Source organism: Oncorhynchus tshawytscha, linkage group LG10 (assembly GCF_018296145.1).
Source record: "Oncorhynchus tshawytscha isolate Ot180627B linkage group LG10, Otsh_v2.0, whole genome shotgun sequence".
NCBI classification, from domain to species: domain Eukaryota; kingdom Metazoa; phylum Chordata; class Actinopteri; order Salmoniformes; family Salmonidae; genus Oncorhynchus; species Oncorhynchus tshawytscha.
The window spans coordinates 58,452,067-58,478,687 of NC_056438.1; the positions used below are offsets into that span (position 1 = coordinate 58,452,067).

At 41.1% G+C, this 26,621-nt stretch overlaps 1 protein-coding gene across 3 annotated transcripts; it reads left to right on the plus strand.

The window, feature by feature from the left end:
- Positions 1–1,255: 1,255 nt before the first annotated feature.
- Positions 1,256–26,539, plus strand: si:ch211-106n13.3 (vWFA and Collagen domain-containing protein). Of its 3 annotated transcripts, none has more exons than XM_024435698.2 (30): positions 1,257–1,438; positions 1,676–1,827; positions 2,016–2,576; positions 2,727–2,889; positions 3,052–3,283; positions 3,455–3,628; positions 3,799–3,876; positions 4,011–4,022; positions 4,132–4,218; positions 4,365–4,418; positions 4,523–4,576; positions 4,665–4,718; positions 5,018–5,071; positions 5,360–5,410; positions 5,519–5,572; positions 6,144–6,197; positions 11,704–11,757; positions 15,669–15,713; positions 15,938–15,991; positions 16,600–16,653; positions 16,846–16,899; positions 20,272–20,343; positions 20,821–20,856; positions 20,956–21,000; positions 21,149–21,181; positions 23,716–23,862; positions 23,983–24,037; positions 24,603–24,797; positions 25,029–25,106; positions 25,289–26,539. In XM_024435698.2, exons 2-30 carry the CDS (start codon positions 1,734–1,736, stop codon positions 25,474–25,476), a joined length of 2,886 nt encoding a protein of 961 aa, XP_024291466.1. In that variant the 5' UTR covers positions 1,257–1,438; positions 1,676–1,733; the 3' UTR covers positions 25,477–26,539. The 3 variants fall into 3 exon arrangements, with proteins under 3 accessions (XP_024291467.1, XP_024291466.1, XP_024291465.1); XM_024435697.2 differs by having other exon boundaries at positions 1,706–1,827; XM_024435699.2 differs by lacking the exon at positions 15,669–15,713 and having other exon boundaries at positions 1,256–1,438; positions 1,706–1,827.
- The last annotated feature ends 82 nt before the right edge of the window (positions 26,540–26,621 follow it).

A 26,621-nucleotide genomic window follows, 5' to 3' on the forward strand; every position in this document is an offset into this window, starting at 1 on the left:
CAGGACACCTACACCACCCGATGCTACAGGAAGGCCATAAAGATCATCAAGGACATCAACCACCCGAGCCACTGCCTGTTCACCCCGCTGTCATCCAGAAGGCGAGGTCAGTACAGGTGCATCAAAGCTGGGACCGAGAGACTGAAAAACAGCTTCTATCTCAAGGCCATCAGACTGTTAAACAGCCACCACTAACATTGAGTGGCTACTGCCAACACACTGTCAATGACACTGACTCTACTCCAGCCACTTTAATCATGGGAATTGATGGGAAATTATGTAAATATATCACTAGCCACTTTAAACAATGCTACCTTATATAATGTTACTTACCCTACATTGTTCATCTCATATGCATACGTTGATACTGTACTCTATATCATCGACTGCATCCTTATGTAATACATGTATCACTAGCCACTTTAACTATGCCACTTGGTTTACATACTTATCTCATATGTATATACTGTACTCGATATCATCTACTGTATCTTGCCTATGCTGCTCTGTACCATCACTCATTCATATATCCTTATGTACATATTCTTTATCCCCTTACACTGTGTATAAGACAGTAGTTTTTTTTTGGAATTGTTAGTTAGATTACTTGCTCGTTATTACTGCATTGTCGGAACTAGAAGCACAAGCATTTCGCTACACTCGCATTAACATCTGCTAACCATGTGTATGTGACAAATAAAATTTGATTTGATTTGATTTGATTTGTATCTTAGTCCGTAATGCTCTGACATTGCTCGTCCATATGTACAGTCTTGGCCAAAAGTTTTGAGAATGACACAAATATTAATTTTCACCAAGTCTGCTGCCTCAGTTTGTATGATGGCAATTTGCATATACTCCAGAATGTTATGAAGAGTGATCAGATGAATTGCAATTAAATCCAAAGTCCCTCTTTGCCATGCAAATTAACTGAATCCCCCCCAAAAATTCCAAGTCGCTCTGGATAAGAGTGTCTGCTAAACTACCACAATGTACAATGGGAGCTTTGGATTCAGCAGCAAGGGCTTTTGACTGTCTGTTCCACAAAATGGAACCAGATAAACAAGCAAGTATATTTGACCTATAAAGCAGCATATGATTTCAGCAACAGATTTGACGCTACAGTACCTCTCTCAGGTGGCTGCAGACAAGCATGCTTCAGAGGCTGGGTGTAACCACTCCCCTATAATCCACATCCCAACCCAAAGCCACTAGGTTCTCATTGAGAAGTCTCAGGTCCACGTCACAGTTTGGTTTGGTATAAAAAGGCTTCCAGGAACATCTATTCATGTCTGCTAGCTATGTTACAGCCTGTCATCTTGTACAGCAGGGAGTAAGTAGCCTGTTTCAGTAAATCTAGATGCGCTGTGTTACTGCAGGACTTTTTGCATTTACATTGATGAGTGGTATATTGGCAGCTGATGAGTAAAGAGTGAAGGTAAGATAACTGTCTTAACAATTGTTAAAGTTTCTCTTAAAAATGTACTGGAGTAATGGGCAAAAGTCAAATCGATATTCCTGTAAAACATGTACAATCAATGTGCAGTTTTGGGTACAACATTAATTTATTGCATAGGACTTTGAAAAGTCATTTTTACATGTTTTGCTATTATTGGCTTAATCATGTTTTGCTAGCTTATTACATATTTACTAAAATATGTATTTTGTCATTTAGTTTGTATCCTCCATCTTCATTTAATTCAAGGAGAACTTTGCAGTACTGTTGATCAACAATGAAGAAATGGATATTAGGATCCGTATTAACATGGATGTTCCTTCCACATCTGAGGGGAGATAATTTAGTGGAAGATGTTGACGTTCAAGCGGGTAAATACATTTTTATGTATTGCAATTAATGATAATGATTAACATTGTGCCTGCAATTTCTAACTAATATTACTACTGTACACAGGCCTATAATGTCAATATTGTCATATTACTGCAGATCTATAAAGACTGGTTTTGATGTCGTTAGCCAGCGAGGTGGGTAAGATTTCTTCTTTCCTTGATTCCAGGCTGTAGCACAGCATCAAACGACCTGGTTTACATAATCGACGGTTCCTCCAGCGTGGGCACTCCAGACTTTGACTTGGCCAAACGATGGCTGGTCAATATCACCAGAGGCTTTGACGTGAGCTCCCGTCACACCCAGGTGGGCGTGGTCCAGTACAGCGACACGCCCCGTCTGGAGATTCCGCTGGGCAAACACCTGAGCAGCCAGGAACTGGTCGGCGCCATCAACACCATCGGGTACCTGGGGGGCAACACCCAGACGGGCAGGGCCATCAAATTTGCCACGCAGCACGTCTTCCCGTCCTCAAACCGCACACAGCCTGCCAGGAACCGCATTGCTGTGGTGCTGACAGATGGCCGTAGCCAGGACGACGTGGTGGACGCGGCCGTGGAAGCCAAGGCCCAGAATATTATCTTGTTCGCTGTGGGCGTGGGCAACGAGATCACCAACTCCGAGCTGGTGTCCATGGCCAACAATCCCCCCTCTACATATGTTCTCTACGCTGAGGACTACAGCTCTATCGCTAACATCCGAGACGCCATGGAGCAGAAGCTGTGTGAGGGTGAGTCTGGGATTCTGAGGCTAATGATAGCTTAGATAGATTATTTTGAGACATTTCCATAATACACAGTGCATGTGTCATAAACCTCCAAGATGAAATAACTGTGGTCTAAACTGACTTGCTCTCTATGTCTGTCTGTCTCTCTCTCAGAGTCTGTGTGCCCAATGCAGATCCCTGGAACAGCCAATGTAAAGGGATTTGAGCTGCTGTCCAGAATGCAGATCGACATGAAAGCAAAGAAAGTCCAGGGCTCGCTGATGTCAGAGACTTCCTACTTGCTTAGCCCCCGACTGGACCTCACCGACAGCACCAGGTAGGGGGACCGACCGTTTACACACACACACACACACACACACACACACACACACACACACACACACACACACACACTCTGACAGTAAACTCCTTAAGCTCACATGAGATTTCTGTAACACACTTCTACATACAGTATAACCCATTTTTATTGATCCTCCAGGGCCATCTTCCCTGAGGGTCTGCCTCCCTCCTATGTGTTTGTGGCCACTCTACGCCTGAAGAGCCCCACCAACCATTTGAAGTTGGACCTGATCAGAGTGCTCTCTCAGGACGGGCTGAAACAGTTCGCTGTGACCCTCAATGGACTGGACAAGTCTGTCATCTTCACCAGCACAACCACCAGTGTCAACAAGAAAGAACAGTGTGTCATTTTCAATGACAGAGGAATTAAGGTCTATAGAAACACACTGACATAACAACCCCCAACACCTTTGGACTGGTTTCCTGGACACATATTAATCCTAGTTCTGGACTAAAACGCATGTTAAATGTGTCTGGGGAAACCAGTTCTTTATGTTTTGAAATGGTAGTTACGTACTCAGCAAGTTTTACTTTTTCTACAGAGACTCTTTGACTCAGAGTGGCACCAGTTGAAGCTGCTTGTTAAACCCAGACGTATCATCTGTTACCTGGACGACATGCAGATAGAGGAGCAGCTACTAGAACCTGTATTTCCCATCTACATCAAAGGAAAGATACAGGTCGCCAAGAAGGTCAAGATGGAAGCAACTGTTCCTGTGAGTAACAATGGGTGTTGTGCAAACTTGAAGAAATGCTACAACCATATATGTACAAATAATGGTTTGCTTTCATTTTAAGGGAGCTTCTATATTTAGATGAACTTTTTAAAAACGTTTCTATAATGACACAGTAACATGACTATGTTCGTCTTGTAATCCTTCTTTAGATTGAGATACAAAAACTGAGGCTTTACTGCGATCCAGAGCAAAGTGAGAAAGAGACAGCGTGTGAAATATACTCTGTGGTGAGTGTAATGATACTGTAACTACGAGACTCATAATTTACTTCCACATGTCACTGAAGGTTTCTATTGAAGGCGGGGGGGCAAAGATAATTTCATCTTCATATCATTATCGTTCTCTATTTATTTCTATACAGGAGGATGACAGGGTGAGTATGTTTGTTGGTTGTCTGTCTTTACATTACATTGTAATTATTACATTACATTTGTAGACTTGTTGGGTTGTTCCTGTTATATTAAATAGTTTTCTGCTCCCAGTGTCCTCTGGACAGACAACCTGCAGCAGTGGAGAGCTGTAACTGCCCTCTGGGGAAACCTGGGCCTCCTGGTCTTCCTGGGCCTATGGTGATAATTCAATCATAAATCATTAAATCATAAATTGATTGAGAGATTTATGACAAAACAGCTGTACAGAACAAAATGCCAACTCCATCAGATGGATGACTGTATGTAAATCTCTAGTTCATAGCTTGTCTGTTTGAACCCTGTAGGGCTTCCGAGGTGAGAAAGGGAGGGAGGGGCCACCTGGTCCTGACGGTAAGCCTGTGAGTACTGGCTATCTATCTTAAATATATCTCATTTCAAAACATGAGGATCAATCATACAGTATGGTGATTCTGATGAATTGTTGCTAATTTTCTTTGTGAAGGGGAAGCCGGGTGAACGTGGAATGGCAGGAGAACTCGGGAAGAATGGGAACAATGTGAGTGAAATATATGTCACTACAATTTCTGCATTTAGCTGATTATACTTACTGCCACTGTGTTTGTAATGTTGGTTTCATTATTCAGGGCAAAGCGGGCATACCAGGGCATAAGGGCGAAGCAGGACTCAATGGGGCCAAAGTAAGCATCATGAGATAGGTTCACAATATACTGTAACAAATCATTTTCATATCACATAGTTCTTTGTATGGCTCATCATGTTAGGTTAGATTACTTGTTAGATATTACTGCATGATTGGAACTAGAAGCACAAGCATTTCTCTACACTCGCATTAACATCTGCTAACCATGTGTATGTGACAAATACAATTTGATTTGATCTCGCTATTAGATCTAAAGGCCCCGGGCCTAAACCATGTTACTGTAGTTTTGAATTGAGGTCATGTCTTTGTGATTGAGCTGATTCATCCTGGCTGCAGGGTGACACGGGAGCACCAGGCCTTGAAGGCAGACCTGGCCCTCCAGGACCTACAGTGAGTCATGACCCTTTAATAAAGTGTAATTATAGAGACACACACACACACGGCTGTGGGAGCAGCCCAGCGTAATAGGCAGACTACTAAGCAGGTGCAAGTAGTGTAGACATGAATGATGAAAACAAAATGCCAATATCCAGTTTAATTTAGTGTTTGTAGACGATAGACGTATTCTCAGACTACCTTAATAACACACTACATACTCCGAGGGAGTCAGGTCTTAAAGACCATGTAATGGTGGCGGTGCCAATGGACAAGGGTTTTAAAATACTGTTTCCATTGTAGGGACCTGAGAGACAACTTCAATTGGAGGCCACAGGAATTCCAGGAGAAAAGGTAAGAGACAAACTTTGTCAGAAATATTTTATGGCAATTGAATGTAGTGCTATATTTTGTTGACTCTTTAATGCAGACATTTTTTCTCCAACATTTTCATATGTACAGGGAAGTCCAGGTGAAGCAGGAGCTCAGGGACCACCAGGGGAGCATGGACCACATGTAAGCTTGTATACACCTATTATGTATGTTGAACTTCATGTTCATATCTGTGTAAGGTGTGGAACTGTCTGGTATTCAACAGCATTTTCTTCATCGCTGTATGAGAAGTGCTATTTATCCTGTACTAGGGTTGGGCGATATCTAAGGAGACCTCTTCTATAATATATTGTGATATCCGTTGTTAATAACTTTGCACCGTTAATGACTAGATACTTCCAGACTGCAATTTTTATGCTTATTTTGATATTAAAGTCACATTCTCATTAAATAACCTCAGTATGGCAAAAAAAATTAAGCTTAGTTGATTCATTTAGACTTCATTTTCAACACAACACCCTAACGTATAAAACTGAACTGTTTTTTGATTTGTAAAGTTCAAATAGAGTAGTCTTGCACTTAACGGCAATATAAAACATCACAATATTTGATTTAATCATGTTGGCCCAACCCTATTCTGTACAACAAAACATCTAATGACAACAGTACAGTATCAGTTTGCTTGTTGGTCAGAGGGTAGTCTAGGGTTACTATACAGCATTTTATAACTGAAATGATGTTGTGTTCTGTGCAGGGGGACACAGGGCCAGTAGGAAAGGATGGTTTTGTTGGACCAGCTGGAGTGAAGGTGAGCTGAGATTTCATTTCACATTCCTTCATAAACAAGTGACATGGAATAGTCTGTAGGCGATGGCAGATGTGACATGCAAGGGACTGCGAGCTATGTGACATCTTGTTAGAGATTATATCTGTGTTTTTTTTGGGGGGTTCAGAGGGAATATTTGTGGTTAATCTTTCCTTTTCCTATGGAGTTGGTGGTTCCATAGGAGGAGGTTTGAAATGTGAGAGTTTCACTCAGAGTTCTATATAAAGACACTTCCACAAGCTAGTCTAGGTGGCGGAAAGTCTGCATAAGCTATTTCTAGAGTTGAGGTGGTGGGTGCGGGAGGTAGGAACATTGTTAGTTCACTTGTAAACATTGACTAAAGTATATTTGATGTTCTTTGCTTTGGTTGGAAAGAACAGGAAGCAGGTTACCCAGATTTTAACTGTATATATGTTCAGTTATTTTGTCTTTTTTTAATGAATGGGGATCATTTCATTACCCCATTTGTGGATAATTACTTTTTTTAGCTAAACCCTATGTGTTTAATTAGATGTTGAACTGATGATGCTTTCAACTACATACTGTAATGCAGGCTATATTCAATGAATACTCATATGTCCATCAGTACCTAGTAAACTAGCCTTAGACTTAAGAGGTTTATTTTTCCTGAGGGAACTTTGTGGTTTGTGCGCTGGATCTGTAGTGGATCTATGAGATCCAGGGACACAAAGGATCGTTTCAGCTTCCAGTAGTATTATGTGTAACCTGGCTCGCTGCCTGGCGTGAGTTTGGTGTTCTATAATGAGGGGTGAGCGCTGCAGAGCGGAGCGTGGCTTCTGTTCCTGCAATCTATTTTCAGAGCTCTGCATCTGCCCCAGCATCTGTTTATCGCCCAGGGAACATGTCCCTTCCTTTTGGAGTGGTGTAAATTAGTGACACCCTACCATTTACCGGCTTATTAAACTATGCACACTTACCCGTAAAGTAGTTTTGAGAAAGGTCTTGGCTTAGTAAGATGTTTGTGTCGTCTTGCAATTGGAGAAGGAACGGTTTTGTGAGGGATGTGACATTTGCGCATTGTAACCATGAAAAGTAAAACCTCAAACTGGTTTGCTGAAATTGTAAAACACCAGGGATGCCACCATTTGATTTAACTGTAAAAATCTTCTGTACACAGATAATATTTATCTTGGTGGAGTGACATATTATTTTGAGTGTAGTTTGTAATTGCAGTGAGTCACTGTCATGGCTAATGGTCATCCTCTCGCTCAAATTCATTGAATAAATACTTTTTTTGGAACTTCTTGGCTTATTATCAGCTAAATGTGTCCTAAATATGTATTTTTTTTATATACATTTTTTCCCAACCTTCCCTCTCATTTTGGATTAGAAGCCAAGGTCCCCAAATAATTCTTCAAGCAAAACCCCAGCTTTTCCAGCCCAGCTCCCCATCCCCAGTCCCACCCCCAGTTCTAGCCTGCTGGTCTGGATCCAGTGCATGATCAGCTAACCGACTGGTTTGATGTGGTGACCCAGATGAAAGCCTGTTCATTGGGTTGGGTTTTTACAGTGCGGCATGGCTCTGCAGCGGGGTTGGCTGCTGCACTCTGTAATCACGGCCCTGAAGCTCACAGGACACAGCAGCTGTAAAAACCAGACACACCATACTTTAGATGTCGGAGAGGTTTGGTTTAACCAGCCAGCGTACTTGCATTGACAACAATAGGAAAAAAAGTCTATCAGTACCAGGCTACACTTGGATCAAAATGCACAGGAATGTTTTGAGACGCATGCATAAAATTCCATGTAAAACTTGAATGAAAGTTACATGTCAGATGAAGTCTCATAAAGTTTTGGGTAATTGCTATCCTAGATGAGTAAAAATGGTTGTGTGGAAATAATTTCATAGTTTTAAGTTACAAAGGATTCCTGTTGTAATTCAGAAAACAGCTTGGTGTGAGGTCCTGTATCAAATAAGTTCTTGTGATTTTTCATGCACGGGAAGGAACAATGTTCCGCCGCATGTAGAATGAAGCAAAATTGTGCAAAGATGGGTTTTCTGCTCTTGCTTTTGAGGCTGTGCCTTACTCTAAAACATGGCTCTCCAATCCTGTCCCTGGAGAGCTGGCCCTCCTGTAGGCTTTCAATCCAACCCCAGTTGTAACATTATCAACCAGCTAATTATTAGAGTCAGCAGAGAGGAAGAGGCAAGGTGAGAGGGATAACTGGGCCCCAAATATGTTTTCTCTAGCAGGTGCAGTTTTGTTTGTTTGTTTCACTCAAAGAGGTTTTGTACGGAGTTCAATGAGAGTGTTGACTTTGGTTAACAAAAAATGTAATGGTTTATTTGCTACGTGTGGCTTATTTGATTGAATAGATGTTTCGTAATGCTTAGGTTGTTATGAATGTACTGATATAAGTAGGTCACGTGACATCCTGGCAACTTTGAGAAAAAACACTTTATATTGGAGTTGTGCCTGTTGTTCACACGCGTCTCTGCCCTCTCATTTGCTAGAATGGTCTTGCCTTCTCCCGACTGCTTTCCATTTTTTAAGATATTTGTTTAAATTGATAGAGCGGTCACTGGAGTATCTGGTTAATATAATGGAATCAAGTGCGCTAGATTAGGGTTGGATTGAAAACCTACAAGAGGCTAGCTCTCCAGGAACATGGCTAGAGAGCCCTGCTTTAGAGTAAGGCACAGTCTCAAAAGCAAGAGAAGAATACTCATTTTTGCACAATCTTGCCTAAACATCCAGGTCAAATAGAATGCTTCGTTCCACACGGGGAGAAACATTGTTCCTTCCTGTGCATGAAAAATCACAATAGTTTGAAGAGATTAGAAATCTTGGAAGGAGAACCTACAGTGGGGAGAACAAGTATTTGATACACTGCCGATGTTGCAGGTTTTCCTACTTACAAATCACATTGTATGATTTTTAAGTAATTAATTTGCATTTTATTGCATGACATAAGTACTGTATTTGATACATCAGAAAAGCAGAACTGAATATTTGGTACGGAAACCTTTGTTTGCAACTACAGAGATCATACATTTCCTGTAGTTCTTGACCAGGTTTGTACACACTGCAGCAGGGATTTTGGCCCACTTCTCCATACAGACCTTCTCCAGATCCTTCAGGTTTCGGGGCTGTCGCTGGGCAATACGGACTTTCAGCTCCCTCCAAAGATTTTCTATTGGGTTTAGGTCTGGAGACTGGCTAGGCCACTCCAGGACCTTGAGATGCTTCTTACGGAGCCACTCCTTAGTTGCCCTGGCTGTGTGTTTCGGGTCATTGTCATGCTGGAAGACCCAGCCACAACCCATCTTCAATGCTCTTACTGAGGGAAGGAGGTTGTTGGCCAAGATCTTGCGATACATGGCCCCATTCATCCTCCCTTCAATACGGTGCAGTCGTCCTGTCCCCTTTGCAGAAAAGCATCCCCAAAGAATGATGTTTCCACCTCCATGCTTCACGGTTGGGATGGTGTTCTCTGGGTTGTACTCATCCTTCTTCTTCCTCCAAACATGGCGAGTGGAGTTTAGACCAAAAAGCTCTATTTTGTCTCATCAGACCACATGGCCTTCTCCCAGTCCTCCTCTGGATCATCCAGATGTTCATTGGCAAACATGCGCTGGCTTGAGAAGGGGGACCTTGTGTGTGCTGCAGGATTTTAATCCATGACGGCGTAGTGTGCTACTAATGATTTTCTTTGAGACTGTGGTCCCAGCTTTCTTCAGGTCATTGACCAGGTCCTGCCGTGTAGTTCTGGGCTGATCCATCACCTTCCTCATGATCACCGATGCCCCGCGAGGTGAGATCTTGCATGGAGCCCCAGACCGAGGGTGATTGATCTTCACCTTGAACTTCTTCCATTTTCTAATAATTGCGCCAACAGTTGTTGCCTTCTCACCAAGCTGCTTGCCTATTGTCCTGTAGCCCATCTCAGCCTTGTGCAGGTCTACAATTTAACCCTGATGTCCTTCCACAGCTCTCTGGTCTTGGCCATTGTGGAGAGGTTGGAGTCTGTTTGATTGAGTGTGTGGACAGGTGTTTTTTATACAGGTAACGAGTTCAAACAAGTGCAGTTAATACAGGTAATGAGTGGAGAACAGGAGGGCTTCTTAAAGAAAAACTAACAGGTCTGTGAGAGCCGGAATTCTCACTGGTTGGTAGGTGATCAAATACTTATGCCATGCAATAAAATGCAAATTAATTACTTAAAAATCATACAATGTGATTTTCTGGATTTTTGTTTTAGATTCCGTCTCTCACAGTTGAAGTGTACCTATGATAAAAATTACAGACCTCTACATGCTTTGTAATTAGGAAACACTGCCGAATATGCAGGTTATCAAATACTTGTTCTCCCCACTGTAAGTGACTCATACTCAATCAAGTTTTGACCATGATGTGTGATTGATGTGATACACTTTAGCATTTTCAACAGTCTTTCAGACTCATTTTGCATAACCAACATTTTAGATTAAAATAGATTCCGTGTATTGACATGAAAGGTTAAATTGATGACTGACTTGTGTGAACTTGTTCAGAACATGTTCATTCTGTATGTGAGTACAGTAATCAATGCTATATTTAAAACACACAAGACAAGAACACAATTCAACATCCAACACCCTTTTTACTAAGAGTGTTCCAAAATAGGATTCTTAAAAATGTAAATAATGTCTTGTAATTTGGCGAATCACATGAGTAATTGTGATATAGTATACAGTATTCATTATAGCATTTTTGGGTACTATGTAATTTGAGATTTTGATAACAGGGTTTTTCTTGATTTCATGCCTTGGTTGCAGTTTTAATTTCTGAGCTTTTATGTAATTGAACATGCAAAAACTGAAGAGCATTCAATAAGTTTGACGGTAGATACTAACTCCTTTTCTGGATAACATCTCCCACACTGTGTTGGTTACACATTTTGAAAGCCATAATCAACACTTGTCATCCTCAATATTTACAGCCATTACAGTTTTACCATGTCTTTTTATAAGATCATACAGACCTCTTATGTTGCTAATGATAGGCTCTTTGTCGCACGTGTGCCTGTTAGATGTTCTTGAAGGAAAAGCACTTCAAAAGCCGCCCTCTGTGTGTCAGGACCTATAAACCCACAGCTTTCCCTGCTTACCTTCTTTATTACTGAAAACCTGACTGAGCAGCGTGTCCTGTGGTCTGTGGTTTACATCATAAACCTATGTTGGAGGTGTATGAGTGTTTGAGAAGGAGCGTCTCTTCTCTCGTGCACTCTGTTCTACTGCTGCACTCTACACTCACCTCGGAAAATGAATAGTGTGTATGTTGTGTTAGTGAGGATTTAGAATATATTTTTTTGTTACATTTTTGTTAAGAGTGATAGTTTTAAACCTCACTGACGGGGTATGGAAACCCCCCAACTTGAGGCGGTCATCTGTCTCAAAGCTCAATGGATATTTTCACATGTTACAGTAGCTATTTCAGAGTATGTCAAGTATGCGAATATCATACTTCTGTTTTATTATGTTTAGGGTGAGAAAGGAGACGTTGGGGTTCATGGTGGTGATGGACAGATTGGAGTTCCGGTGAGTCTTCATTGTTCAAATGAAACGTTATTTCTTAATAAAAGCTGGAACCATTCACTAAGCCAGTCCATTTACTCATCATCCTCATCCACTCCTATGCATTCTACTAGCTGCTCCCTTTAAATGATCATAGCAACTATATTTTTCCAATATACACTAAAACCATTAATCATTTATAAAGTCACCTAAAATGACATTAAGGACTTTTAACTCAAAATAGTCATGGTGTTTGCGTAGATTTTTCTCCAAATGTGGTGTTCATCCAACCACAATGTTTGCTACTTGGTGTATACATGACCCCAGGATCCACACTTGGTGTATAGAAAACAATTTATATGATTAAACATAAAAACATGTCTATGCTTATTTGTCTATGGTTATCATCTGTCAGAAAAATTAAAATACACATTGATATAACACATAAAATAATAAACATTGTCCCTACCTTGTCCACAAAAAAAATATTTTAAGCCACATTTCCTCCTTGTCCACAATAGGAGCATGAAAACCTTGAGTAATATATACAGCAAATGTTTAAGTGTGGTACTGTGGCCCCTGGCCAGAATCTGAACCAGCTGGCTGAGGGAGCACCAATAACCACACCCATCTTGGCAGAATCTGTCTTTGGGTTAAACCTTTCACAAAAAAATAATTTTGACCAATTGCTAAAAAGACCTGATAGCATCTGTGTGTAATCCATATGTAGCCTACATCCACCTTGTTTCTACTAAAGAAGAATAAGTGTTGATCTCTAACAACCTTAATTTCCTTTTTCTAAGCCATAGAAATATTATGAGAACCACTATGATGTAATATTCAGTCTCCTCTTTCATAGTCTTTGGAAATACTGCGTACAGTGCCTTCGGAAAGTATTCAGACCCCTTGACTTTTTCCACGTTTTGCCTTATTCTAAAATGGACTAAATTGTTTCCCCCCCCATCAATCTACACACAATAACCTATGATGACAAAGCAAAAACATTTATTTTTATTTTTGTAAATATATATATATTTTTAAACGGAGATGACCTTATTTACTTAAGTATTCAGACCCTTTGCTATGAGACTCGAAATTGAGCTCAGGTGCATCCTGTTTCCATTGATCACCCTTGAGATGTTTCTACAACTTGATTGGAGTCCACCTGTGGTAAATTCAATTGATTGGACATGATTTGGGAAGGCTCATATCTGTCTATGTAAGGTCCTACAGTTGACAGTGCATGTCAGAGCAAAAACCAAGCCATGAGATCAAAGGAATTGTCCGTAGAGCTCCGAGACAGGATTGTGTCGAGGCACAGATCTGGGGAAGGGTACCAAAACATTTCTTCAGCATTGAAGGTCCCCAGGAACACAGTGACCTCCATCATTCTTAAATTGAAGAAGTATGGAACCACCAAGACTCTTCCTAGAACTGGCTGCCTGGACAAACTGTGTAATCGGGGGAGAAGGGCCTTGGTCAGGGAGGTCTCCATTCTATTTTTTCCATTCCAGCCATTACTATGAGCCCATCATCCAATAGCTCCTCCCACCAGCCTCCACTGCTCCATTGAGTAAACAAGGGTTATGTGGGATCAAATGAATGATTAATGCAGAAGTACACCTAGTCCTAGAGGCTAATCAAAAATACTTTAGTAACTACCAGTTCTCACCTCAATGAGGTGGATGAGGTAAACATTGGGACGTTCTTTCCTGTTTTCAACCTATTTAAAGAGACCACTGAAAGGCCACCAGGTGGAGATAGACGATTATATTGACAACTGTATTTGTCTATCTGGTCTCTGTCTAATGCAATGCAAGCCTGTTTTTTTTAGAGCATTTCACAGACAACATTGAATTTAAGCTGGTCTGTTTGAAAATGGATACAGCAACTAATGTGCTTACCAAAAATAGCAAGAGGAGTTTGATAAATATTATACCATGAAATATTGACTCCCCAAAAATGTACGAGCCTGTAGTCTGGCTCTCGCACAACATGAAACCCTGTGGCTCGACATGTAGCTAATGTAGCCAGTGCCCTCGCATGCCATTCTCCAATCAAGCTCAAAGTATTTGAAAGAAAACAAATACTATTTGAACTTAGGTGTGGTGGCCAGTGCCCTCAGATGCCATTCTGCTGTGCCACTTTGCCCATAATTACAATGTTCCTGTTTATGGGGAAATCAAGTAAAATCTAACTGTATTGAAAAATGAATGAAAGTCCTAATGAGCCAGTCAGCCAAGCCATCCTACAACTGTAAAATCCTGCAATGCATCACAAGGAGTGGAACTAACAGTTTATGTTGTCCTCTCTGCTAACTTTAATCATCATCATGGCTCCCTCCCTAAGTCCCATGAGTGTCATTACTTACTGTAGATAATGGGTGAAAGCTCTGACTGGCTGTAAACTAGGTTGATATTGTGGTCATTGCCAGCCGGGTAAACATGGGAACTGGAAATAGAAAGTGGGCCTCTAATTTCATGTGCACAATATCATCATCGTCATGATACAGCTTTCTTCCAGTTTCCAGGATATTTCAAGAGCAGTAAGAGACCCTCAGCTGTGCTGAAATAGAGCTGTAGAAATGATACTGTACATGTTTATTGATATACAGTACCAGTCAAAAGTTTTGACACACCTACTCATTACAGGGTTTATCTTTATTTTTTACTATTTTCTACATTGTAGAATAATAGTGAAGACAAACTATGAAATAACACATATGGAATCATGTAGTAACCAAAAAAGTGTTAAACAAATCAAAATATATTTTATATTTGAGATTCTTCAAAGTAGCCACTCTTTGCCTTGATGACAGCTTTGTACACTCTTGGCATTCTCTCAACCAGCTTCATGTGGTAGTCACCTGGAATGCATTTCAATTAAGAGGTGTGCCTTCATTTGTGGAATTTCTTTCCTTAATGCGTTTGAGCCAATCAGTTGTGCTGTGACAAGCTAGGGGAAGTATACAGAAGATAGCCCAATTTGGTAAAATACCAATTCCATATTATGGCAAGATCTGCTCAAATAAGCAAAGAGAAATGACAGTCCATCATTACTTTAAGACATGAATGTCAGTCAATCCAGAAATTGTCAAGAACTTTGAACGTTTCAAGTGTAGTTGCAAAAAACATCAAGCGCTATGATGAAACTGGCTCTCATGAGTACCACCACAGGAATTGAAGACCCAGCATTACCTCTGCTGCAAGTTACCAGCCTCAGAAATTGCAGCCCAAATAAACGCTTCACAGAGTTCAAGTAACAGACACAATTCAACTGTTCAGAGGAGACTTTGTGAATCAGGCCTTCATTGTTTAATTGCTGCAAGAAAACAACTACTAATTGACACCAATAAGAAGAAGAGACTTTCAGGAGGACAAGAAACACAAGCAATGAACATTAGACCAGTGGAAATCTGTCCTTTGGTCTGATGAGTCCAAGGGCTATTTGACCAAGAAGGAGATGGAGTGCTGCATGAGATGACCTCCACAATCACCCAACCTCAACCCAATTGAGATGGTTTGGGATGAGTTGGACCGAAGAGTGAAGGAAAAGCAGTCAACAAGTGTTCAGCATATGTGGAAACTGCTTCAAGACTGTTGGAAAAGCATTCCAGGTGATGCTGGTTGAGAGAATGCCAAGAGTGTGCAATGCTGTCATTAAGGCAAAGGGTGGCTACTTTGAAGAATCTCAAATATATGAAATATATTTATATTTCTTTAACACTTTTTTGGTTACTACATGATTCCATATGTGTTATTTAATAGTTTAGGTGTCTTCACTATTATTCTACAATGTAGAAAATAGTAAAAATAAAGAAAAACCCTTGAATGAGTAGGTGTGTCCAAACATTTGACTGGGACTGTAGATATTTGCCTTTGTTTTTTCATAGTTCTCCTGAGTGTGATATCTCTGTTTTTTCATAATCGTCATAGGGAATCCGAGGCCTTCCCGGGCAGACGGGGCCTGCTGGACCTCGGGTAATAAACAGATCAAACTTAGACAATATAATCCAGTAGTTGGCCATGGCGCAATCAATGACTTGGTTGGCTCACCCTCTGTGTCATTATGACATTCTCTTTGCCTCCTAAGACAGCAAATGACTAATGAAATATTCAGTGAAAGAGTAACTGTAAAACCCTGTGTGTTGAAAACAATATAAAATGCCTTTTTAATACATTTGATTTGACCTTGTTTTTACAAGGGGGAGAGAGGCCCACCCGGACAAGAGGGGCTGGTTGGACCAAAAGGACCTGAGGTAGGTGATGGATCGGACCTGAAAGTACAGTATGCTTGATGTTCATTACATATTTTCTTCTCTTTTCTTTTCACCCTATTGAAAATTAAATAATTATTTTGCTGCTCCATAACGCTCCTCTGCAAAATTCAGAGTGAGATCCTCCACAAAATAGGAATGTACGTGTAAGTAGGAACTGTACAGCACATTTAAGTGTCATTGCTGAACCTCAACTTTGCTGCCCTCAATTGGAATGTCAAGATATTGCAACTCTATGCTTGAATTTAACTGAGGTTCTTCTATCCGACTTGTGGCTTACATGACCGCTTTAGAAGAACTGAAAAGCCAATGAGGACATTGTATTGTATTGTCATGTGATTTCAAATCATTCTCACATTTTCACCATTTTCTTCACCAATTATTTTCTGTGTATCTTTCAATTTGTTTTTGTCCCTATACCATTTGGTGTGATAAAAGTAACTATTTGCCTCGCCTTTGATCTATAATAAAGTCTAGTCCTCAGAATTTAACATTATTTAAAATCACATTATTTTCATGAGGTTCATTTCATTATGCCTTACAGATGATTAAGCCATTGTTTTAAAAACTGAATTTTCACTCATGTACAGGGTCTTCAGGGTCCGATTGGTCCACCTGGAACTTACGGACTTGAAGGTTCAAAGGTAACTAGTGAATGCTTGCCTCTACTGCATTTCCCCTATCCTTAGTGAGTGTGTGTGTGTGTGTGTGTGTGTCTGAGCTGCATATACTTTGTCTGTGTATGTATTCTGTTATGTACATGTGCTTTTCGTGATGTAGTTTGTGTGTGTTCTGGGAGTGTTAATGTGTGTGTTAACACATCTCTACATGTGTAGGGGGCCCAAGGTGCACGTGGATCAGAAGGACATCCTGGGACACCTGGACTGAATGTAGGTATTTTTCAGCTGTTTGGGGATAGGTGAAAGATGCTATACAGTTGAAGTCAGAAGTTTAAATACGCCTTAGCCAAATACATTTAAAGTCAGTAAAATGCCCTGTCTTGAGTCAGTTAGGACCACCACTTTATTTTAAGTAGAGAGAATAATAGTAGAGAGTGATTTATTTCATCACATTCCCAGTGGGTCAGAAGTTTACATACACTCAATTAGTATTTGGTAGCATTGCCTTTAAATTGTTTAACTTGGGTCAAACGTTTTGGGTACCTTCCACAAGCCTCCCACAATAAGTTGGGTGAATTTTGGCCCATTCCTCCTGACAGAGCTGGTGTAACTGAATCAGTTTTATAGGCCTCCTTGCTCGCACACGCTTTTTCAGTTCTGCCCACAAATTTTCTATGGGATTGAGGTCAGGGCTTTGTGATGGCCACTCCAATACCTTGACTTTGTTGTCCTTAGGCCATTTTGCCACAACTTTGGAAGTATGCTTGGGGTCATTGTCCATTTGGAAGACCCATTTGCGACCAAGATTTAACTTCCTGACTGATGTCTTGAGATGTTGCTTCAATATATCTGCATAATTTCCCTTCCTCCTGATGCCATCTATTTTATGAAGTGCACCAGTCCCTCCTGCAGCAAAGCACCCCCACAACATGATGCTGCCACCCCTGTGCTTCACGGTTGGGATGGTGTTCTTCGGCTTGCAAGCCTCCCCCTTTTTCCTCCAAACATAACGATGGTCATTATGGCCAAACAGTTCTATTTTTGTTTCATCAGACCAGAGGACATTTCTCCAAAAAGTAAGATCTTTGTCCCCATGTGCAGTTGCAAACTGTAGTCTGGCTTTTTTATAGCGGTTTTGGAGCAGTGGCTTCTTCCTTGCTGAGCGGCCTTTCAGGTTATGTCGACTCATTTTACTGTGGATATAAATACTTTTGTACCTGTTTCTGTACAGAAGAACGTGGTACCTTCAGGCATTTGGAAATTGCTCCTAAGGATGAACCAGACTTGTGGAGGTCTAGAATTTTTTTTCTGAGGGCTTGGCGGATTTCTTTTGATTTTCCCATGATGTCAAGCAAAGAGGCACTGGGTTTTAAAGTAGGCCTTGAAATACATCCACTGGTACATCTCCAATTGACTCAAATTATGTTAATGAGCCTATCAGAAGCTTCTAAAGCCATGACATCATTTTCTGGAAATTTCCAAGCTGTTTAAAGGCACAGTCAACTTAGTGTATGTAAACTTCTGACCAACTGGAATTGTGATACAGTGAAATAATCTGTCTGTAAACAATTGTTGGGAAAATTACTTGTGTCATTCAGAAAGTAGATGCCCTAACTGACTTGCCAAAACTATAGTTTGTTAACAATACATTTTTTGAGTGGTTAAAAACGAGTTTTAATGACTCCAACCTAAGTATATGTGACCTCAACTCTATATACAGTATTTCAGTACTGGTGGCTGCAAATTGGGTTTTTCCATACAGGCTTCACCTCAGGCAGAAGACTTCGAATTGGGACATATCTCTCAGCATCATTATAACTCACAATACCTATCATTATGTTTTACTGCTGTAGACCTATGGTTCATGTGCTTTTGGCCTTGTGCCATTCAGTACTAACAAGTAGAAGTCCCCAAAGAATAAAATACAAATTGCACTACTGTACATGGAAAGGAAATAAGTAATGTTCTGTGTGTGTGGCTCATTTTGCTCAGTGTCACAAAGACGGAATCTAACTACTTGAATGTACAGTGCCTTTAAAAAGTATTCATCCCCCTTGCCGTTTTTCCTATTTTGTTTCATTACAACCTGTAATTTAAATAGACTTTTTTTATTTGTATTTCATGTAATGAACGCACAAAATAGTCCAAATTGGTGAAGTGAAATGAAAAAATGTACTTGTTTCAAAATATTCAAAACATTTTTAAACAGAAAAGTGGTGTGTGGATATGTATTCACCCCCTTTGCTATAAAGTCCCTAATTAAGATCTGGTGCAAACAATTACCTTCAGAAGTCACATAATTAGTTAAATAAAGTCAACCTGTGTGCAATCTAAGTGTCACATGATCTCAGTATATATACACATGTTCTGAAAGAGCCCTGAGTCTGCAACACCACTAAGCAAGGGGCACCACCAAGCAAGCGTCACCATGAAGACCAAGGAGCTCTACAAACAGGTCAGGGGCAAAGTTGTGGAGAAGTACAGATCAGGGGTCGGTTCTAAAAAAAATATCAGAAACTTTAAACATCCCACGGAGCACCATTAAATCCATTGTTAAAAAATGTAAAGAATATGGCACCACAACAAACCTGCCAAGAGAGGGCCACCCACCAAAACTCACGGACCAGGCAAGAAGGGCATTAATCAGAGAGGCAACAAAGAGACCAAAGATGGAGCTGCAAAGCTCCACAGTGCAGATGGGAGTATCTGTCCATAGGACCACTTTAAACCCTACACTCCACAGAGCTGGGCTTTCGCCAAAAGGCATGTGGGAGACTCCCCAAACATATGGAAGAAGGTACTCTGGTCAGATGAGACTATAATTGAGCTTTTTGGCCATCAAGGAAAACGTTATGTCTGGCGCAAACCCAACACCTCCCATCACCCCGAGAACACCATCCCCACAGTGAAGCCTAGGGATGGCAGCATCATGCTGTGGGGATGTTTTTCATCTGCAGGGACTGGGAAACTGGTCAGAAGGAATGATGGATGGCGCTAAATACAGGGAAATTCTGGAGAGAAACCCACTTCAGTCTTTCAGAGATTTGAGACTGGAACGGAGGTTCACCTTCCAGTGGGACAATGACCCTAAGCAACACTTAACTGGTTTAAGGGGAAACATTTAAATGTCTTGGAATGGTCTAGTCAAAGCCCAGATCTCAATCCAATTGAGAATTTGTGGTATGACTTAAAGATTGCTGTACACCAGCGGAACCCATCCAACTTGAAGAAGTTGGAGCAGTTTTGCCTTGAAGAAAGAGAAAAAGTCCCAGTGTCTAGATGTGCCAAGCTTATAGAGACATGCCCCAAGAGACTTGCAGCTGTAATTGCTGCATAAGGTGGCTCTACAAAGTATTGACTTTGGAGGGGTAATAGTTATGCACGCTCAAGTTCTGTTTTTTGTCTTATTTCTTGTTTGGTTCACAATAAAAACTATTTTGCATCTTCAAAGTAGTAGGCATATTGTGTACATCAAATGATACTAATCCCCCCAACTCCAGGTTGTAAGGCAACAAAATAGGAAAAATGCCAAGGGATAATACTTTCGGAAGCCGCTGTACATGTATGATTGTTATACAGTAGTGGAACTGTTATATTTTGTTGAAGCCATTATGAAGAATGGGTTTCCTGTTGATTCTCCAGGGACTGGAGGGAGAGCAGGGGGTTCAAGGGTTACCTGGTGACCGAGGACTGCCAGGGTTCAAAGGTCACAAGGTAATGAATTACAAAATGATAAACACTTTCACATATGCTTGATTCAGTAAGTACTTATGTATAAACTACATTACAAAAGTAACTTAACTAGAGTAGAGTATGGCTTTTTGGTTTATTAACTGTTATCAATTGGCGCAGCGGTCTAAATCAAATCAAATTGTATTTGTCACATGTGCACATGTTACAGTGAAATGCTTACTTACAAGCCCTGCATCTCAGTGCTAGAGGCATCACTACAGACACCCTGGTTCAAATCCAGGCTGTATCACAACCGGCCGTGATTGGGAGTCCCATAGGGCAGCGCAAAGTTGGCCCAGCGTCGTCCGGGTTTGGCCGGTATAGGCCATCATTGTGAAATAAGATTTTGTTCTTAACTGACTTGCCTAGTTAAATAAAGGTTCAATTTGTAAACAAATACATATAATAAAAAATAATAATATGACTGACTCGAGATAACATATCTGTCATGGTTTTCAGGGGGAAACTGGTGAACCTGGTCCCAAAGGAAGCCAGGTAAAATACAATACAAGAAATCTGAAATGTATGTTATATTATGAGCAACAGCATTGAATGGTGTTTTTCATCACCACCCTTACCCTCCTATATCTCCAGGGTGAGAGAGGTAACAATGGAGTTCCTGGGAACACTGGGGCAAACGTATGTAACATTTAACCTTTCACCTCTTAACTCTGTTTAGGAGGCATGCATCAATGATACTGTAACTAAAGGACATTCATACTGCCTTTTAGACCATCCATTTATTTCAGTGTTTTTATCCTCATGTTGTGAATGATTGCCACTGCAGGGAGAAACTGGACTCAAAGGAAGCAAAGGAGAGGTGAGTTTATCTAGTTTGATCTGATTCATTTCATCTTAGAGAGTTCATGTTCTACTTTATCCTTTCATTTGACATAGGTCGAAGTTCAATTTACAAATGTAACTTCTCAGTTGTACAATGGGTAATTGAAAAGTGCACCTATGGTACAGAAGGTGTATTTAGAAGACGATTTGTCCTATCATGCTAACAAATAGAAACAAATTCTGATGAAGGGAAGGGAAATGTATCTAGTAGTCAGTTCTGCATTCTCTGCTCTCTCATGAGAACCTAATGGTCTATGAAAACAAACAGACATACACTGCCGTTCAAAAGTTTGGGGTCACTTAGAAATGTCCTTGTGGCCTCCCGGGTGGGGCAGTGGTTATGGGCGCTGTACTGCTGGACGCCAGCTGTGCTACCAGAGACTCTGGGTTCGCGCCCAGGCTCTGTCGTAACCGGCCGCGACCGGGATGTCCATGGGGCGACGCACAATTGGCCTAGCGTTGTCCGGTTTAGGGAGGGTTTGGCCGGTAGGGATATCCTTGTCTCATCGTGCACCAGCGACTCCTGTGGCGGGCCGGGCGCAGTGCACGCTAACTAAGGTTGCCAGGTGCACGGTGTTCCCTCCGACACATTGGTGCGGCTGGCTTCCGGGTTGGATGCGCGCTGTATTAAGAAGCAGTGTGGCTTGATTGGGTTGTGTATCGGAGGACGCATGACTTTCAACCTTTGTCTCTCCCGAGCCTGTACGGGAGTTGTAGCGATGAGACAAGATAGTAGCTACTAACAATTGGATACCACGAAAAAGGGGTAAAATTAAAATAAAAAACAAATAAAAAGAAATGTCCTTGTTTTTGAAAGAAAAGCACTTTTTTTTGTCCATTTAAAATAACATCAAATTGATCTGAAATACAGTATTGACATTGTTAATGTTGTAAATTACTATTGTAGATGGAAAAGGCTGATTTTATTTATTTTTTAAATTGTTTTTTTAAAATGGAATATCTACATAGGCGTACAGAGGCCCATTATCAGCAACCATCACTCCTGTGTTCCAATGGCACGTAGTGTTAGCTAATCCAAATGGATCATTTTAAAAGGCTAATTGATCATTAGAAAACCCGTTTACAATTATGTTAGCACAGCTGAAAACTGTTGTTCTGATTAAAGAAGTAATAAAACTGGCCTTCATTAGACTGGAGCATCAGCATTTGTGGGTTCGATTACATGCTCAAAATGGTCAGAAACAAAGACCTTTCTTCTGAAACTCGTCAGTCTATTCTTGTTCTGAGAAATGAACGCTATATATACCATGCGAGAAATTGCCAAGAAACTGAAGATCTGATACAACGCTGTGAACTACTCCCTTCACAGAACAGCGCAAACTGCCTCTAACCAGAATAGAAAGAGTGGGAGGCCCCGGTGCACAACTGAGCAAGAGGACAAGTACATTAGAGTATCTAGTTTGAGAAACAGACACCTCACAAGTCCTCAACTGGCAGCTTCATTAAATAATACCCGCAAAACACCAGTCTCAACATCAACAGTGAAGAGGTGACTCCGGGATTCTGGCCTTCTAGGCAGAGTTGCAAAGACAAAGCCATATCTCAGACTGGCCAATAAAAATAAAATATTAAGATGGGCAAAAGAACACTGACACTGGACAGAGGAAGATTGGAAAAAAGTGTTATGGACAGACAAATCTAAGTTTGAGGTGTTCGGATCACAAAGAAGAACATTTGTGAGACACAGAAAAAATAAAAAGATGCTGGAGGAATGCTTGACGCCATCTGCCAAGCATAGTGGAGGCAATGTGGTGGTCTGGGGGTGCTTTGGTGGTGGTAAAGTGGGTGATTTGTACAGGGTAAAAGGGATCTCGAAGATGGAAGGCTATAACTCCATTTTGCAACGCCATGCCATACCCCGTGGACGGCGCTTAATTGGAGCCAATTTCCTCCCACAACAGGACAATGACCCAAAGCACAGTGACAAACTATGCAAAAAACTATTTAGGGAAGAAGCAGTAAGCTTGTATTCATTCTGTCAATAATGGAGTGGCCAGCACAGTCTCTGGATCTCAACCCTATATAGCAGTTATGGGAGCAGCTTCACCGTATGGTACGTAAGTGCCCATCAAGCCAATCCAACTTGTGTGGGGTGAAATCTATTCAGATTACCTCAACAAATTGACAACTAGAATGCCAAAGGTCTGCAAGGCTGTAATTTCTGCAAATAGAGGAATGTTTTGGGACACAATTATTATTTAAATTAAAAATCATTATGTTTTCATTGAAAACAAGGACATTTCTAAGTGACCCCAAACTTTTGAATGGTAGTGTATGTGGTTTGGAAATTCCCCCTCCGTCTTCACATTGAACATATTCAATTAAATAAAAAAGATATTGAACAGAATGACACCATCCTATGCAGACATTGCTTTCAAAAGTCAAGTGAATTCAACAGAATGCTGTCTGTTTAATTGTTTGCACACTCGTATGTTTGCAAACATACAACAATACACCAACTGAATTAGCTGTGATGTTGTCCCCCACTAGAAAGGCCTATCAGGAGATACTGGAGCCAGAGGGGCGGAGGGGAGGAAGGGGGACGTGGGTCTGATGGGAGCTGCTGGACCTCGCGGCTCTCCTGGACAAGATGGGTTACCAGGGCAACCAGGAGAGCTGGGATACCCAGGCAAACCTGTAAGTTGACCACATCTGTTCCTCTAGACTCGAGTCAAAGCCATTTGCCCAAAAATGTCAATAGAGTCATTACCAGCTCATTAACTACCAGCATACTGATGTGAATGTATTGTCTTTCAGGGGAAGCCACCAACTGATGACCACTTGATGACGCTTTGCGCTAATGTTCTTCGGAGTGTGTTTCCTGCTATTTTATTTTATGCATGAGCATGACCATTATCTGTTGTATGGATTCTTGAAGATTTTCGGCTGTTAAAAATGATAAACTTCAAAATGCTTGCTAGGAATTTAGGCAATCGTCCATTGTTTTGTTTTTTCACCAAGTGCACATATCTATGCCATTTCAAAATAGTGACTATGTTGGTAACTGTAGGTCTATGCATACAGTAGTATCCTGTTGAACTATGTGTACAGCAGCACGTCTCGATCTAGCGCACCAATGCAGATTTCATTTCTGCAATTTGGTGACAAAAGCGCATCCTCTGCAATGTGCATGGTTTCCTAATCACTGTGTCTGGGCATGTGTCAGAACAAGTTGCTATTTTTGACACGTAGCACTCTTGGAGAGATTACACAATAACAGACCGACAGTAGTCCTGAAAATTAGGATCTGGCTCCAAACTAAAGAAATGTCATAGGCTTACTGGTCATTGCAACAATGTACTTTGTGTCAATACAGAAACAAGACTAGTTAGTATTGTGTGCTGCATACAGAACAAATGCTAATTTTCCCTATCCAGATCAGCTGCCGCAGCTCCTGGCGATGGTGGCACCAAAAAGTCAATGTGGGCAGTGTGAGACAGTGAAGGGGCCACCTGGTGAGCCAGGCCCTGCCGGCCCCAAGGGCCCCAGTGGAACGCCAGGGTACCCTGGCACGCTCGGTTTACAGGGTTACCCAGGACAGCCAGGCCGGATGGGGCCTCATGGGCACAAAGGTAACACAGTGGGTTACAGGGATTGACGGTCAAAGAATTTGACTACGCCTGTGTCTCCTCGGCAGTCGTGTGGTGTATCAGCCTGCTGGCCAGTGTCAAGGAGTTGGTTCTATACAATGTCCGGGAGGAATTTGACTTCAGTCTATGTAGTGCTGTTGATGTAAATTGCAATTCCATGGTTTTGGGATTAAGTAACCTTGCTGGCTGTTTTTGCTATGCTCTTATGTGCAGGTGATATTGGACCAATGGGGTTAAAGGGGTCCAAAGGAGATGGAGACACAGGGTTGACAGGTCCTCCCGGCCCAGCAGGTAAGAATCCCCCACTTCTTGTAGGAATGTTGAGTGATGATATTCATGTTTTCACAAACAAATTTATACCAGTCATCTACAATTGATCAACATGTGTAGGAGTCTGTAGATTGTCCCTGTGGCTGTCAGGGATATGTGATAAACAATTATACTCTTTGTGTCTTTATCTTCCACCTCTGCAGGTCTCCAGGGGCCCAGAGGCAGTGACGGACACGGTGTCTCAGGGCCTCCAGGTGAACCAGGGAAGTCAGGAATCCCCGGCATCCCAGGGAAGCGTGGCCCTCCTGGGGCCAATGGCGTATGTGACCCCACCTCCTGCTACCAGGCTATTCTCAGAGAGGAACGCTACAGCAAAGGACCCAACTTCTAGGCCTCACAAGGAAAGCAGGACATTTTAATTTGACATTTTGAGACTAACTAAGTCAAGGACTGCTCACTGAAAAATCAAGGGCTGCTGGAGTGAGTGAGTTAACCCTTTGTTTCATGTGGGATGATCCACTCAAACTTGAGATAAAGAAACAGAGGATATAGGGCAACAAAGTGACGCAAATTGGTATCCAGCCAAACAGGGTTGTTTGACACTGTCTTCAGGCCAGGGGTAATTCAGTGAACAGGCAGAAGTGATGAGGACAAGTGGGGATTAGGGATATTATTACCCCATCACTGGCTCATAATATCCGAGTGACAATGTTGTTTTTACTGTCTATCAGTGTCGAGGAGGTATAGAAACTTACAATGAGAATTGCACTGCCTTAGTTAAACTACCTCTTTGTTGGATCCAAAGCATTAAACATGATCTGGAGTGACAGGTAGCAATTGTGAAAAAGTTTTCTCCCAAATGATTTACTGTATGTTCAAGAGCAACACTAGGAACATACGACTCTGCATCAGAAGTCTTTCACTTTAAAACTACTAGCTCTTCACTACAAAGTACTATATTTTTTATATGTAGAAATTACTTTTATAAGTAATTTATTTTCCTTTTCAATCAAGCTTGTCAGTCATTAATTTGCTTCACTTCTACGGGTATAAACATATTTATTGTCCTAGTCATCATAGATATGCTTATTGTTACACAACTTCTGCATTTTCCTCTCAGTGTTCAGTGAACCTCCTGCTGGATGGAAACTAGCATGTTTACTGTCAGTATGCGTCGTCTGTCTGTAGTAACCATGAACAGTTTTTCCTGATTTAACTTCCATCTATCTTATTATTATTCTTCCCCACAATATGTTTTAATATATCAAATGGGCTATTTTGATACAGTTTGTAGTATACTTTTCAAATATTGTTGGCCTGTTACAATTGACTTTCTTATTTTGATTTCCACATTTTCGAAACAAATGTATACATTTCTCCATGTATTTTCTTATCAGAGAAAACACTGTTGACTGTGAAGTCTTTTTTGAATAAACTTCTGTTGTAGTCTTGTATTTGAATCCCCTGTTACAATCTATGTATTACTAATTTGAATATGGTTCCTCTATTGAACAGTGTCAAGACAGCCACTTGTTT

Bases quoted from the DNA above. Each gene is read 5' to 3' on its own strand.
- si:ch211-106n13.3 (XM_024435698.2), top strand. From the start codon at position 1,734: ATGAAGAAATGGATATTAGGATCCGTATTAACATGGATGTTCCTTCCA. The intron at 11,758-15,668 runs GTGAGTCTTCAT...TAATCGTCATAG, and splicing joins ATGGACAGATTGGAGTTCCG to GGAATCCGAGGCCTTCCCGG. The intron at 24,798-25,028 runs GTAACACAGTGG...TCTTATGTGCAG, and splicing joins GGGGCCTCATGGGCACAAAG to GTGATATTGGACCAATGGGG.